Source organism: Clytia hemisphaerica, unplaced genomic scaffold, assembly GCF_902728285.1.
Source record: "Clytia hemisphaerica strain Z4C2 unplaced genomic scaffold, Clytia hemisphaerica genome assembly, whole genome shotgun sequence".
Classification (NCBI taxonomy): Eukaryota; Metazoa; Cnidaria; class Hydrozoa; order Leptothecata; family Clytiidae; genus Clytia; species Clytia hemisphaerica.
In genome coordinates this window covers 3,222,958-3,237,456 of record NW_027103595.1, presented here as the reverse complement: position 1 = coordinate 3,237,456, position 14,499 = coordinate 3,222,958, and the positions used below count along the sequence as shown (strand labels likewise).

General features: G+C 35.6%; 1 protein-coding gene across 1 annotated transcript; it reads right to left on the bottom strand.

Annotated features, from left to right (window-relative positions):
* Positions 1-1,252: 1,252 nt before the first annotated feature.
* LOC136801811 (uncharacterized) lies at positions 1,253-12,842 on the bottom strand. The gene is made up of 18 exons (XM_067058478.1): positions 12,824-12,842; positions 11,226-11,552; positions 9,590-9,691; positions 9,344-9,435; positions 8,857-9,048; positions 8,469-8,519; positions 8,093-8,157; positions 7,561-7,669; positions 7,284-7,325; positions 6,696-6,850; positions 6,423-6,540; positions 6,020-6,173; positions 5,583-5,649; positions 5,325-5,385; positions 5,025-5,128; positions 3,963-4,089; positions 3,293-3,334; positions 1,253-3,190 (listed from the first exon to the last, which is right to left on the bottom strand). Exons 1-18 carry the CDS (start codon positions 12,840-12,842, stop codon positions 3,092-3,094), a joined length of 1,926 nt encoding a protein of 641 aa, XP_066914579.1. The 3' UTR covers positions 1,253-3,091.
* Positions 12,843-14,499: the final 1,657 nt, after the last annotated feature.

Sequence of the window (14,499 nt, the reverse complement as noted above, 5' to 3'; positions counted from 1 at the left end):
TTCTGTCACTTGATCAAGATGGATTAGTATTTCATCTCTTCTGTCTCATTAAAAGATTATGGGTCTCCATAATTGCTTCAAGCCATATCTCATTTCAAACGATTTTATAAATAATTGAGCGCCCGTCTAACCAAGATAAAGATTTGCTTCTCTCTTGACTCAGTAAATGAGAAACTTCGGGGCCCATAAATTTCCACCACTTTGAATTTAACCACAATCTACCTTTTTCTCTTTACCTCTTTTTTCGTTGATGTCAAATGATGCAGATGGGTGTTTTTTACATCATCTATCTTTTAGAAGAAGGTTATTATAATAATAATGACACACAAAAATCATTATCCTTTCCAACTTTTCTCTAATCACCCAAATTTCCTTTTCGAATTAAAACATCAACTCGTTTCTTCTGATAACACAAACAAATGCAATGCTCTTCCATATCTCATATACTTCTATAATATTGGCTTGGCAGAGAACCCTTTGTAGAATTTGATATTCCTGGCATTGAGACATATATTCTTTACCAGTTTGAATTTAAATATACACCTGCAAGCAACTTGCCTTTTTTTAATATTGGTCACTTTCGCCTTATTTATATTTATTTCACCTTTCAATTTATATTTACTAAATGGAAAATGCCTGGTAACTTGTTATTTTGCCAAATCATAGGTCCTCCCTCCTAATTTATTTTTGTCCTGAAAATCGTAAGACGTAGCTTTATTAGGGTACACGTTTTCTTAAGAACAAACTATATAAAAACATAAAGCTTCGATGGCCAAAATATTAAGAACAAGTTAAGAACATTTTAAGGCTTCGCGGACTCTAAAACACCCGATTTCTTAGGAAAATGGACAACAATACTCAAAAAACGGTAAAAATAAGAACATGTTAGGAACATTTTTTGGATGTTCTTATAAAAAAAACGTGTATTGCGATGAAGGTCATTATAAATTTTTAACCCAAAACAAGACTTGTTTGAAAGTTGATAACAGTATGGTTGTGCAACTAACCGTGTCATTGATATGAAGAAAGGACAAGTATTATTTTCTCGATAACAAAAAGTGGTTTGCGTTCGCTGGTTTTCCTGTCATGGAAAGCGGAAATTGATTGTTCATACAAACAAACAAATATTTTTAACTTTTGACTCAAAATTTATTTCCCTTCAATAAATTACACAAATCCAAATAAAATCACAAACACAATCGATGGGTAATTAGGCTTCCAATTAAAAAGAAGAAAATTTTTACTCTTATTAAACAAATCAATCCTTTCATACAACTTAAGTGTAAAGTTTATAGTTGACAGAAGCTTCATGTTCATTTTTGGTAAAATTTATTTCAAGTAGACGTTTCGGCTTCTCAACAGAGAACCATCCTCAGTACAGTAAAATTAAAATGAATGAAATGCATTCTAGTTACAAATTCTAAAAACAGTTTGAAAAAGAGAGGTAATTACCTTCATAAAATGCATTAATAAAATGTCGTTAAAACAATAAAACATTATCAAATTTCTAAACAAAAAAGTATTGACGCTAAAATCTCAAAGGAGAGAATAATTAATTATAACAATTAATATACAAAGACTCTCCAGACCCACTCCACCGTTCAAGTAATGAGATCCTCTTCAGATTAGGAAAAGGATCTCATTACTTAAACAATAGAATAGGTCTAGAAAGTCTTTGCACATTAATTGTTGGCTTATGTCTTTTGATATAAAATGCCTCGCTAGTTTTTCTTTGTCCTTCAGTTTTGAAATTCTTTCCCAAGAGAGAAAAGTTTTCTATATTGACTTTATTGTGTCCGCGCTCTATGGAGTGTTTAAGTACGTGACTATATTTATCTCTTCCTCCATGGTCATCAACGCGCTCCTGTAGGCGTCTCCCAGCTTCCCCAATGTAAGTGGCCGGGCAATCAGGACATTTAACTTTATAAACTACGTTATGATTGTGTTTCGTTTGGGTTGTGTCCTTGACATTAAAGCAAGAACTCAATTTCTTTGATTTAAATGTGACTTGCGTCACTAACTTTTTATCAAAGATTTTATTAACAGTTTTCTTAAGTTCATTGGTAATCAACTCTCCTTGTTTTCCTGCGTATGGTAAATAAATCTTAACTTTACTGGTAACTGGTAGATTTTCTTTGTTGGTCTCTGTTGTATCTGTCATTGGTTGCGGTGGTTGTTGATTTTCATGGTCGTTGCGTACTTCTTTGATAAATCGTTTTATTTACTCTTATACTTTCAAAATATTCTTTTTGAAGGAAAATTCGAATTTGGGACCAATTTTCACGGCAACGGGTAAACGAGCTCCACCCCCTCACAAAAATGTCGTTAAAAATGTTCATACTATAGTGATGAAAGTACCCAAAGATACACTTTTGCAATGTTCATTGTTATCTCATATGACGTCAACAAATAATTATACCCATTTTGAAATTTACATAAACTTTTAAATTGCCTTCTTTGTTTGCTGAAACTCGTTACTCTACCCCGCATTCAATTACCTCAAACAGTCACGTGACTTGTTCCCAGGCTTCTCACTGACGTGCAAAAATGGTTAGTGTGCAGAATACTATTACACTATTAATCAGATAATCATGCTAACAGTAACAAGTTACATTTTAAACACTCAATGTCCTCCATTGATCAGAAAAATAAACTTCAGGTACCTTCCCTAAAATACAAGCACCTCATAACTTCTCAATGGATTTATAAAATCTGTAGAGACTCCTCCATTACCATGGCTGCTGGTGTTCATGACGTCATTGCTCTCAAACCAATGTCTCCTATTCGTTGACAACGACCTCGTTTACAAAGAGTTTTCCTATGGTTGTCATGGTTACCGACTTTTCCGTGTTTATGGTGACATGATGCCAAAAGCATATTTTTCTTCATCTGAGGTCACTCACATTCAGACAGGACTTCTTGCTAAAGTTCCTTCGTTAAGGTGTTACTCCTAATTGTTAGATAATTATAAGTGCCTCAAACAAATAGTCATGGCGACCATTTTGCCCAAAAAACAAACTCTTTGTGCTATAATCATCACCTTTTTTTTCATCCTCAAAGGTTGAGTGCAGGTTATCCTCATAGTTCCATGTCAACAAGGAGTTTGTCTCACTCCACCGTCTGCTCTTTGTTCATTATCTCGCTTATTCTTTCTCCAAATGAGCAATCTTTTTCGTATTTCCTTCTTGACCTGTAAAACGGTGATAGATTGAAAAATTGATAATGCTTTGGTTTTCTATTTTTAAACAGTAAAATGATCTCGTAGGACATATTTGAAATAATGAAACCTAACCTCTTCATCGCGTAGGACTTGACCAACCAAAAGATATAACCCCTGAAAACAAGAATTTTTAAAATTAATTGAATCAGCAACCAACCTTGTAAAAGGGCTCCATTTTATTCATCGCGAAATGTTGACAATGCCTTAGCTACAATCCTGGCCAAAATATATTGAGAATTTAGCTTATTTCCTCGTTTTTCAAAATTTGGAATTCGGGCGAGAAAGTCGTTTTTGGGCTAATTGATAAATTTATTCGAGTATTTCGATTCGGGTGGGGTTAATTGACTTCCAGGCTATATTCTGAGCATTGTTGGACCATTCTGGGGCTTTTGGATCCTCAGATTCTAAGGTCCTAAGTCTTAAGTCTAATGTTAAAACTCAGAGTTAAAACTCTATTCGTCTAACCTAATTTAGAGCGCTTCCAAAATACTTGTGGTCATAAGATTTCGTGGGAATTTCCCTTTTGTCTCAAATATTATGGCCAGGATTGTAGCTATAAAATATTTTTAGCCTACTTTGAGGCGCTGTTACTTCAATTAGTCATCTCCATTTGCTTCATTTTAAAGATATTAAAACTTTAAATTATCTTTCCAACAAGGTATTTCTTAGTATCTCTCTCCTTTGATAGTAATGTATGTAAATGTGTTGGCCGCATAATTTTCTTACAGGCTTAAATACTCACTGCAAGTCCATTCAAGACCAAATACATGCTTAAGATGACGTCATCATAGGCGATAAAGATGGTCAACAAAAATGGTAGACCCAGTAGCGATGTCAAGATCAAAAGGGTTCGAATGGATTGTAAGGTTCTAAAAGGAAATTTAGGTTTAAAGCAGTCAAAAGTCATAACCATGTTTTAATCGGGTGTAAGTGCAACTGACTTAAGCGTTAATAAGTTTATAAGTCTGCGACTGCAGTCGGAGGCGACCCGCAGGAGGAGCCCCTCTTTCAATAGCTATCTACCCGAAAGTAGGGAAGGGCGCTACTCTTTCTCCCTGAATTGCTCAACTTACCCTTGATCCTTATCTTAATTGCTGAGCATCAAGCAGAGAGACATCAAGTACCATTTTGGGAATCTTTGGTATGACCCGGCTGGGGGTTGAACCCACAACCTTGCGCACCGTAGCTGAATGCTCTACCACTGCACTACGGTCGCTAAACATAATATAATAAGAAAATACAAAGAAATTCATTCTATAATGTATAGTAGTAGGGGGAATTTTGTTCGATTTTTTGGAATCGCTTGACTGTTTTGTTAGAAGCACTTGTTATACATTTTTGGAAAGCTAAGGGGTAGGGGAATCGAAATTACTATGTTTCCAATTTTTTTTTCGGACACTTTGGTGTGATTTTCGGACAAATATGACGCTCTCAGGCAAAAATCATAGGGTTAAAAATTAATGAAAATTTTAGCTCGAGAAAACGGAGACCTGTTGTATATTTTTGGAAAGCTCTCAAAAAATTAAGATTAGAAATATATTGCAAGTATAGGTGATTTCTGTACCTAACTCGAGATATTAACCCTTGAAAACCGTGTTTTTCAGCCAGAAACAGCTATTTTGTCCAGTTTTTGCGCTTTTTGAAGCTCTCTTCTCTCAAAAATTGGAAACATAGTAATTTCGATTCCCCTACCCATTAGCTTTTCAAAAATGTATAACAAGTGCTTCTAACAAAACAGTCGAGCGATTTTACAAAATGCCCTCTACTAGTACACTAAATACCGAAAAGGTTAATATAAACTTACTTTGCGCTGTTGATGTCACTTTTGTTACTTTTGTTTTGACTTTCCCTCCTCCTCTCGTGGAACAGAATCTTGCTGAAAATCAACCCCACCAGTATGCAATTGGTCTGAAATGAACGAAAAAGATTTCCCTCAAGGACCCGAGATATCATACACCATACAGTGAAATTGAAATTAAAACTTCGAAAAGCCCACAGTGAAATAGGAAAAGTTTTTTATCTAAGCACAAAATCCTTCATTCATTGGCCAACTTACTCACTCATTCGTTCATTCATTCATTCATTCATTCATTCATTCACTTACGATGACGTAACACATGACAGGGATTTTGATGATCCACACATTCTTCTTGAAACCTATACAACTGAAAAGAGAAGAAAAGGAGAATGGCTTGAACGAAAGTTTATAGGGATTTCGTTTTCAACACACATCTTGTCTCAATGACCTTCTGTCAATTCGTAGAGATACTGTATGCTAAACAGGCTAAACATCAATAACAGAAGAATACCTAAGATCTCTCACTATCTAGGATTCATGAATTGATGGTGTCTTCTGACTTACTCAGTTGTGGTCTTGAAATCATCGAAGAAAATCACCCCCACCAGCAATGTGACCAAGAAAGGAATACCTGAAAAAAAATGAGAGTGAACGAAAGTTAAAAATATTTAGGCAAGTAGACGAAGTAATATTCCCCACCAAAAATCTTTTTGGATCCACTGCAAGGGGGGTTGTGACAAAGATTTTCACAAAGGTGAGGAAGACTTGCTTTACTACAATATTCTGCAAAATATCATGAAACACCTTACAAATATAGCAAATTTAAGATTCCCCCTCCCCCAAAACAATGTTGAGTGCAGTAACAGCTTGATTCCATAAACAACATTGTTTTGGGGGAGGGGGTTGCTTTTTGGAAAAGTGTCTCACATATTTTGCAAAAGATTGTAGATTAATTGCCCTTTATGGGGTGCTTTTTTCAAAACATGAAGAAAATAACGTACCGTAACCAAAGCAGAACATTTGTGGATACCCTTTACTTTTCAACTTGAAAACCAGAACAACCACTATCACTAGATTCAATCCCTCGACCGTCGTCCATGAAAACAAACACAATTTGGTATAATATGATATGAACAAGACACTAATGCAACCATTCTATAGGCAGAAAAATGGAAATAAAGTTTGTATTGTAATGTGCTATATTTTGCTTATCCTTCAGGGGTCTTTGAATATCAGTTGAGATTGTTTTCATTCAGCTTCAATCTTTATATGCTTTTAGATATCGGACAGAAAACTTAAAGATTTTACTCGAAAGCATTCTCCTGAAATATCACTCAAAAGGCTCAAAAGGCTCTTCTGGTAATTTACTACAACCTTAAGTCTTCCAAAATAATCAAGTCTTACGTTGGAAGTACTCTCCAAACCATTCCAAAACCATCTTGGAAATTTGTGAGATATAATTGAGAGTGCGAACGAAAGAATCAAATTCTTGTGGATTACGATTTTCGTTGTGTTTTTGATCCTGTAATGAAAAGTTTTCTGTCATTAATTTAGAGGTTTTGGACTGTTGTCATGTCTGAAAAAATCAATAGATTAAGATTTCTCATTAGCTCCTGTACCCTTTTGAATCGTAAGATGAAGTTTACAGGAATGCTCCCCGGATAGAAGAATGGGTACCTCAATATTTGTAATATCAATAATGCTGACAGAAGAGAAACCAAATTAACGGCTGAAGTGACGTCATCAAAAGTATACATCCATGATTTTCCTTTGCTTCTCCGGTTGAAAGTTTTCAGTACTTCTTTTGAATTGCTTGTTGTTATGTTAGCTGGCTAACGATGAAAGAAAAATACAGTGCAATTGATATTAACGAAAGCTATTTTAACAAAAAGGAAAGGCGTCCAGGCGGTTCCTTGATACTCAAAGACATAAACAAAATATGCCCGAAGAGTGTACTTAGTTTAGTACGAAAGCTTTTTTTTAAGTAAAACATTTCGTTTCTCCTTCACCATCAAGGAACCAAAATGTTTTTTCTGACTTACTTTCGTATTTTTTATCTAAAGTTGTCAACTAGTCACGGCTTAAGTTATAAGGTTCTATACGTTTTACAAAGTTCTATAGGATTTACAACTTTGTAAAGAAAATCCATATTCGATTCCCCAAGAAAGACGATCCCTGCCATTTTTTCCGCCAGTTATGTATATCTTCTGTAATAATAGGGCCTCCCTAATAAACCTGACTCTTTGGAAGGAATTTTCAACTTACATCTTCTAACATCTTCGCAATGTTGAAATTTTTCGCCATTCTCTGAAAGTTAGAAAAGATTTGAAATTGAAAATTTCCGCATAGGGTTTTCCGCATAGGGCTATGAATTGGGATTTTTGATTCAATTTGAAATTTGTTGCCTGTCTCTAAATAGTGCGAGAAAAGAACGTCGAAAAATTTTACACTTTTCTGTGAGATCTTTTGATCCTTTTTCACATGCATACATTCTTTGTATCGGCTTTCTTTCTACCCACAATTACAAACATTCCAGACTTACCTTTTCCTTGTTCAGAACTTCGTTGTTTGTGAATTGATGTGAATTTTCTGAAGAACTCGCAATAAAGGATTCCCAAAAAGTTCGTGGAAATATCTGCACTCTGTGCCATCTGAAATGGAAAGAATCAGAAAGTTACCAGAAACTGACTATACTAGACATCAACCGCGTTTTTTCTACGCAAATAACGTCTATTCCACTTTGCAACTTTTTCGAATGTTTGGAGCCCAGGTTTTAGGGCTCCAAACACTCGGTTTTTTTACGTCACTTTTAACTTTCGAAGCTCCTGCAGTAGCGAAAAAATCAAGTTTGCGTCAAAGCACTTGAAAGGCTTCTATTTTTCGAAAATCGTCAAAGTGGACTAAGAAACGGGATGAAAAATCCCGGTTTTTAGTGACGTGCTCGCTAACATTCGCATTGAATGCTTCGACGTTCAGATGATGTTTTTTGTACACCTTATGTGGGCGTTAGGTGGGCATTATTTTGACGTCCTGTGTCACACTGCAAAAGAATTTACAAAACTGTTTTATCTTACCGATAAGCACCAAATTTGTCGGATATCTTCACCAAGAGATCTTTGAGTTTACTTTCTAACATGTCCTGAAAACGAATCTCAAATTTGACTTATATTGAAGCAATACTATTTGCATTATGGATGTTCATAATAAGTTAGTCTGAAAATTTTTAATGTCATAACAGATCATCCATTCTGCGCGTATGGCGAATGTGACGGTCTGACCTGGTTGTTCAACCAAAACATTCAAAACTGTGATGGCTTTATCTTGTTGTGATCGATTTCCTCGTTTAATAATCACAAAAAAACTAGATGATGATCATCAAATCCGTCCTACCGGAACCATACGGAACCATGGTCCAAATTTATGTAAATTTTGTCGAGTTCAATAACTTACAACAACGTCATTGGTGCAAGGCGATCTTCCGAATAACACTTGCGCTACATTCTATGATTGATGAAAAATTTGAACTTCATTGCATCGGAAGAAGCTAATCAAATTTCAGAAAACACTAAAACTTTTATGACAACAATCAAATGGCCCATGTATTTCAACAACCCAAAATCCTAAAAGACGCAAACATTTGAATTTAAGAAATTTTTTGAAATTTTGTAAAGATAAAAACAAATCTATATCAAAACACCCAAACACCGTCGGCTCAGTCACCCTTCTAACTTAACCACAGCCCTTTCTGTGACATTTACAGCTTACAATACAAAATTCTGTCTCTTATCTAGTGGTCTATTATCTAGTGCTTCTTCATCACCTCAAGATATGGACTCACGTAGAAAATTTGTTCATCGAAAGTTTCAAAATGCTTTTCGACCACTTGTTGTGTTGTGTTCATCAGAAAATTGAGAATGTGGATCATTTCACGAAGGAATATTTCTTTGCGAGGTGACATTTCAACTTCCAGGAGTATTTCCTCTGTGATCTGTCCAATGAAGGTGACATTCGCTTTCTCCAATGTCATATCCTGTCGGTAACAAAAAGGACTAGAAAGAAGATGATCCGGTTATGACTTCGAAAACCGGTGGATTGGCTTGAAGCTGAAAGGACTGAGTTTTAGAAAAGTGCTTCAAAATTGTTTTTTCCCTAAGCTAGCCCCAACCTCTCCCCAGTGCATCCCTGAATGTGTATACCCGTTTGCATTTATTACATTACTGCATAATGATTCAACTAGGTCATATCCGGAAAACAACGCTTGGGCCTTCATGAATCTTGATCTAATTTTATCTCCTATCAATTTAAAATCAAAACACTATCTTTACCCGTGGTAGTTGAGAAATTTGAGCTCTTGTGCATCCGCAGTAATCAACCTTTTGCCATCGACTTTCGTTATTGCAAAATCTGATTGTTTCCCCTGGAATAAAGGTAATAGGCAGATTTATTCATACTTGCATAAATTATGGGGAAAACTCTCTCTCTTTCGCTATGTCTCTCTCTCTTTCCACACACCAAAGGTACACGGCTTATTCTTGTTCTTGCTTGGTATTCCTGTGCAAATAAAGAAAAACCTTTGAATGAAGAGTGAAGTAGTTGGCATGGCAACCGGTTTGTTGTGTTTGGTTTGCTTGGTAACCAAGATTGTCCACCAATCACTTCGTATGGACACAAATCTATAAAAAAACATGTTTGTAGTTTGGTTAGTAGAAATGAAGCTCACAAAATGTATTGCCAATGTTTCACTCTTTTCATACCATTACACAAAATGTATTGCCAATGTTTCACTCTTTTCATACCATTACACAAAATGTATTGGCGATGTTTCACTCATTGCATACCATTACATAATAAAGTCTTTCTTTGATGTACTTTTAACAGTATCAAAAGGTAGAAAAGTGCAATACTGAGGATGTCTGTGTCTCGAGATGTGGAAAATGTTGATTCACAACCTAATATGCCTGCACCTGTCACACAGACTTTACTGACAGGGTGTCTACGGGACCTTGAAAACCTTGAAAACCTTGAAAACCTTGAAAATGAACCACCCAACCTTGAAAACCTTGAAAACTATCACTTTTCTGGGAAAAACCTTGAAAACCTTGAAAAATCGTTAAAAACCTTGAAAAGCACTATCCAGTCATTCGAAAAGTAAGAAAAAGTAAAAAACCGCCTGCGGCGCTAAACCTTTATAACCCTTAGAGAATTCCATCTTCACCTGTTTCTGTTCCTGTTTCGCGGGCTCAATAAGAAGTCGTTCCTAAACTGTTTGTCATGAGTAAATTTCTAAAAAACCGCCTGCGGCGCCAAACCATTATAACATTTAGAGAATTCTATATCCCCCTGTTTCTGTTGCGATTCTGTCGCAACGAATGCAACATATTCTTTTAACATTAGCTGAGTTTTTGTCACTAATTTTCCGTTTGCATGAGCCCTAAGAAATCGACTGTTCCTCAATTTTCAAATCGCTTCAGGGCGTCTTAGAATAATGAGATGTTCTGGAGTTTTTATAAGATACTTCACTAATTGGTCATTTAAAGTAAAAGAGATGACGCGTTCTTTAGAAAAAGTAACAAAATTGTTTTATTACAGGCTAACGACCAACCAAATCAAGAAAGAGCTTGTAAAAACTCCAGCTTGTCCCGGAATAATGGCCGTTCATCAATAATATTTAATAGGATTCCTTAAAACAACTCTTTTGGCAATTGATTTTTGTAAAAAAAAAAATCAAAAACAAGGCGTTTTTTAGCCATTTGAAAGAGTCAAAATCAAAATTTTCTATCGTCGGCACAAACCATGGTTGCGCCTCCTCGGTCACTGTAAACAATTTTGCTTCTAATTCGTTAATTATTTCTACAGTTGGAAGACTAGGGAGCTGGAGTATTTCTTTTTCTGGTATTGTTCTCGAGAGGGAGATAATAATTTAACTGTGGAAGTAATTCCCCTGGCACCAATAGTGAATAAATCTTATTTGCTATTCTCTATTTTTAGTTCACCTACCACTCTGAAAAAAACAAAAATTCCCGTAGAGAGCTATGCCAACTGAGTATCAAAAAACCTTGAAAAATGCCAAAGTTTTTGCCAAAAAACCTTGAAAAACCACTTAAAAATGACCGAAAAAACCTTGAAAACCTTGAAAATCCCGAAAAAAAATCCGTAGACACCCTGTTACTCTAGAGCTCTTGAGGGAAAGGACGTCCATATACTCACATTCAGGACAATCATGTTCATCACTCCCATCCACACAATGCTCTCTCCCATCACAAACATAATGCTTCCAAGTGATGAATGGTGATCTTTTACACGGAAACACCAGCTCTCCATTCTCTTGCATGAACTGCTCTCTATCGCCACATTCTCCACATTTTGTGTAACCTTGGAGATAGTGACACCATTTTGGATCAGTTTTATTGGTGATGATTGGATGAATCTGGTAATCACGTGCTGAACAGGTCACGTGACAATCTCCTTGTTGCCATGGTTTCGTTTGTTCATGAATACCGGATGGACAAGGGAGAGATTCAGGATTGGAACAGGCTATAAAAAGGAATAAATTGAAATCGATTGTTTTGAAGTTGAAAAAAGTTGGACGGCGTCAAGTAACGAAGAATTAGTGATTTTAAAGAATTGCATTTTGCTCCTTGGTAACTTGTTTATTCGGTCTGATTGCGGCTTAGGCATTTTGCGAGCGTTTTGGACCTACCCCGGTGGAGGTCCTATAAATTCACCTCTGTCCGTTCGTTCGTTACCAGCTTTTCTCGAGATTGGCTCATTAGTTTTTTCTGATTTTTTGCACAAAGATGCATAACTATAAACCCTCGAATGTGACGGAGCCCGACTTTCGAAAAAAAATCCTTTTAGCAAATTTGGGCTAAACGGCTAAAAAAAGGGTTTTTTGGACTTTGTGAAAAATTGGATCATTAATTTTTTCTGATTTTTTGCATGAAAGTAGGGTACCATCAGAGGTAAAAGATGGCTCAAGCAGATTTTTGCAAAAAAAATTTGTTGGCTCAAAAAACGCATCTTTATCTATAAGAATCACTATTAATAAGCATACATCAATGTACTTAGTCAAATTACTCAACTTTTTTATGAGATAGATGTTATTTTTGCTCATGAGGGCTTACTTTTGAAGAATATGTGTGTTTAGACATGAAATTTTGGTTACTTGGCGTGTTTTTATAGAGAAACTGGCAACATTCGATATTTTTTTATAAGCACATTATTAATTACTTAGGTATTAGCTTTTCTCGAGATTGGCTCTTTTATTCTTTATGATTTTTTGCACAAAGATGCATAACTATAAACCCTCGAATGTGACGGAGCCCGACTTTCGAAAAAATTTTCTTTTAGCAAATTTGGGCTAAACGGCTAAAAAACGGGTTTTTTGGACTTTGTGAAAAATTGGATCATTAACTTTTTCTGATTTTTTTGCATGAAAGTAGGGTACCATCATAGGTTAAAGATGGCTCAAGCAGAATTTTTCGAAAAAAATTTGTTGGCTTAAAAAATGCATGTTTATGTATAAGAATCACTATTAATAAGCATACATCAATGTTCTTAGCCAAATTACTCAATTTTTTGATGAGATAGATGTGTTTTTTTGCTCACAAAGTCTTGAATATGAAAGAATATTTTAAGAGCATGAAATTTTGGTTTCTAAACGTTTTTTTTATAAGAAACAAACGACTAATTTTAATAGATCGTCACTATTTGTGTTCTGAATGATTGTTTAATGGTCACGCTCACATATATATCAATTATAATGTGTTAAATGCATAACCAGGTAGGTCTATCATAAGTATCACTTGTTTTAGTTCTTTTCATGCTCAATTCTTTTATCCTTTCTCATCAACTGTCCAAAATTCTTCGAGAAATGGAGTCAGATTTTCGCCCTTTCTTTAACAACTAACCTTCTCTTATTTTTTCCTTCTTAATCATTTGAGTACATTCTTCTCTACCACGGCATGTGTCACCATTCGCCCAGGCGGTTCGGAAGTAACAGATGAACCGATCAGGGCCGTAACACGTACATGCCATACAGATGGGTGATTGATAAATCTCGATGTACTTTGTTTCCATGATCGATAATGAAACATTGAGGAAATGACAGTCTGCAAGCAAAAGAAATACGAATCATTTTAGGTGGTAAGTTATTCAGTAAATTTTGTTTTTAACAATACTTTTTCTGTACTTCGACTCTTCATAACCCGAACGACCTTTAACTCAAGTAAGTTCTCTGACCACATAAAATTCACCAGAGCTCGAGACTTTTGTTTCCATTGTGTCATTTTAAATTGATTTAACGCATAAGAAATAAATTTCCCGAATTACTAAAAAGGTATAAAGTTGAAGCAATGGTTTCCAACCAATCTTCATCTAAGAAGCCTACAACACAACAACTTTTATATCTAGTCAGATAGCTTTAGTATTACCAAAGAACTTATTGGTATTACCTGTTGTCAAGCCTTGCACCGATTCAGAAGATCTTAAAATACAGAGTAGTCGAAAAATGAAGACGCACAACATTTCCTTAAGTAATCTTGTCTTATGAAAAATCTTCTTTTCGCCGTCTTCACATTTTGATATAGTTTCTTATATCATTCAATTGAACCAGGGATATGATTGGGCGAGGAATAAGGATCTATTTTTGATTTGATTAAATTCTTTCTTCTTTTAGCGGAGAGAAGAAGATTTTCTAATTACCTTTTCAGACATGCACTTCTCCAATTTCTCCCTCTTCACTTACAGAGCTTCCCTACCGTTTGCAAATCTCGTCGAAATGAAAAACTTTAGTTGGATATTTTTTCTTAGTCAGGTGCTTTTCGAAATCAGACCTTTTTAATAGAAAAAATTGTTTTGGGTCCACGTGTTATGTGGACTACTAGGGACCACTACGTATATCGAATACTCTTGGATTCCTTCGGTTCTTGGTGCTGGACGTCTTTTTGAATCATTGAGAATTATGTATCCCGAATCAGAGAGATGTCAAGCTATGAAACACACCAAATTAACCAAACCCCGGTCATTCCAGTCCATGTTACGAAGTTCAAGAATTTATCTAACTTTTCAACCCGCCCCCTCTCACAAACCCACTGGAAATCCTTCCCACTGGAAAATTTGGCTAAAATAACGTCCACATTAGAAAATCATACTTTAATTTTTGTCCTCACTGAAAATAATCGGATGAGCAAATCCTCACTGCAAAATACTGTGCTTTTTTTCCATCCCCACTGAATTTTTTGTCTAGAAAACAATCGAATTCAAATTCCCAGCCATTAGAAACATGGGAATATCAATCCCCATCGAGTTTCAGTCAGTTATTTTTACACTGGCTGATAAAATTCCACCGGGTCTGTGAGAAGGGGTGTGTTTGAAATAAAGTCGACAGTACACTGCATTACCTCAAGATTGCGCCAACATGGAACACCGTGTAGCAATTCGCTGCCATCGAGGCAAAAGACACTAATTTCTTGAGATTGGG

Bases quoted from the DNA above. Each gene is read 5' to 3' on its own strand.
- LOC136801811 (XM_067058478.1), bottom strand. The intron at 7,670-8,092 runs GTAAGATAAAAC...TTTCCATTTCAG, and splicing joins GACAAATTTGGTGCTTATCG to ATGGCACAGAGTGCAGATAT. The intron at 5,129-5,324 runs GTAAGTGAATGA...CGTTCATTTCAG, and splicing joins CTGTCATGTGTTACGTCATC to ACCAATTGCATACTGGTGGG.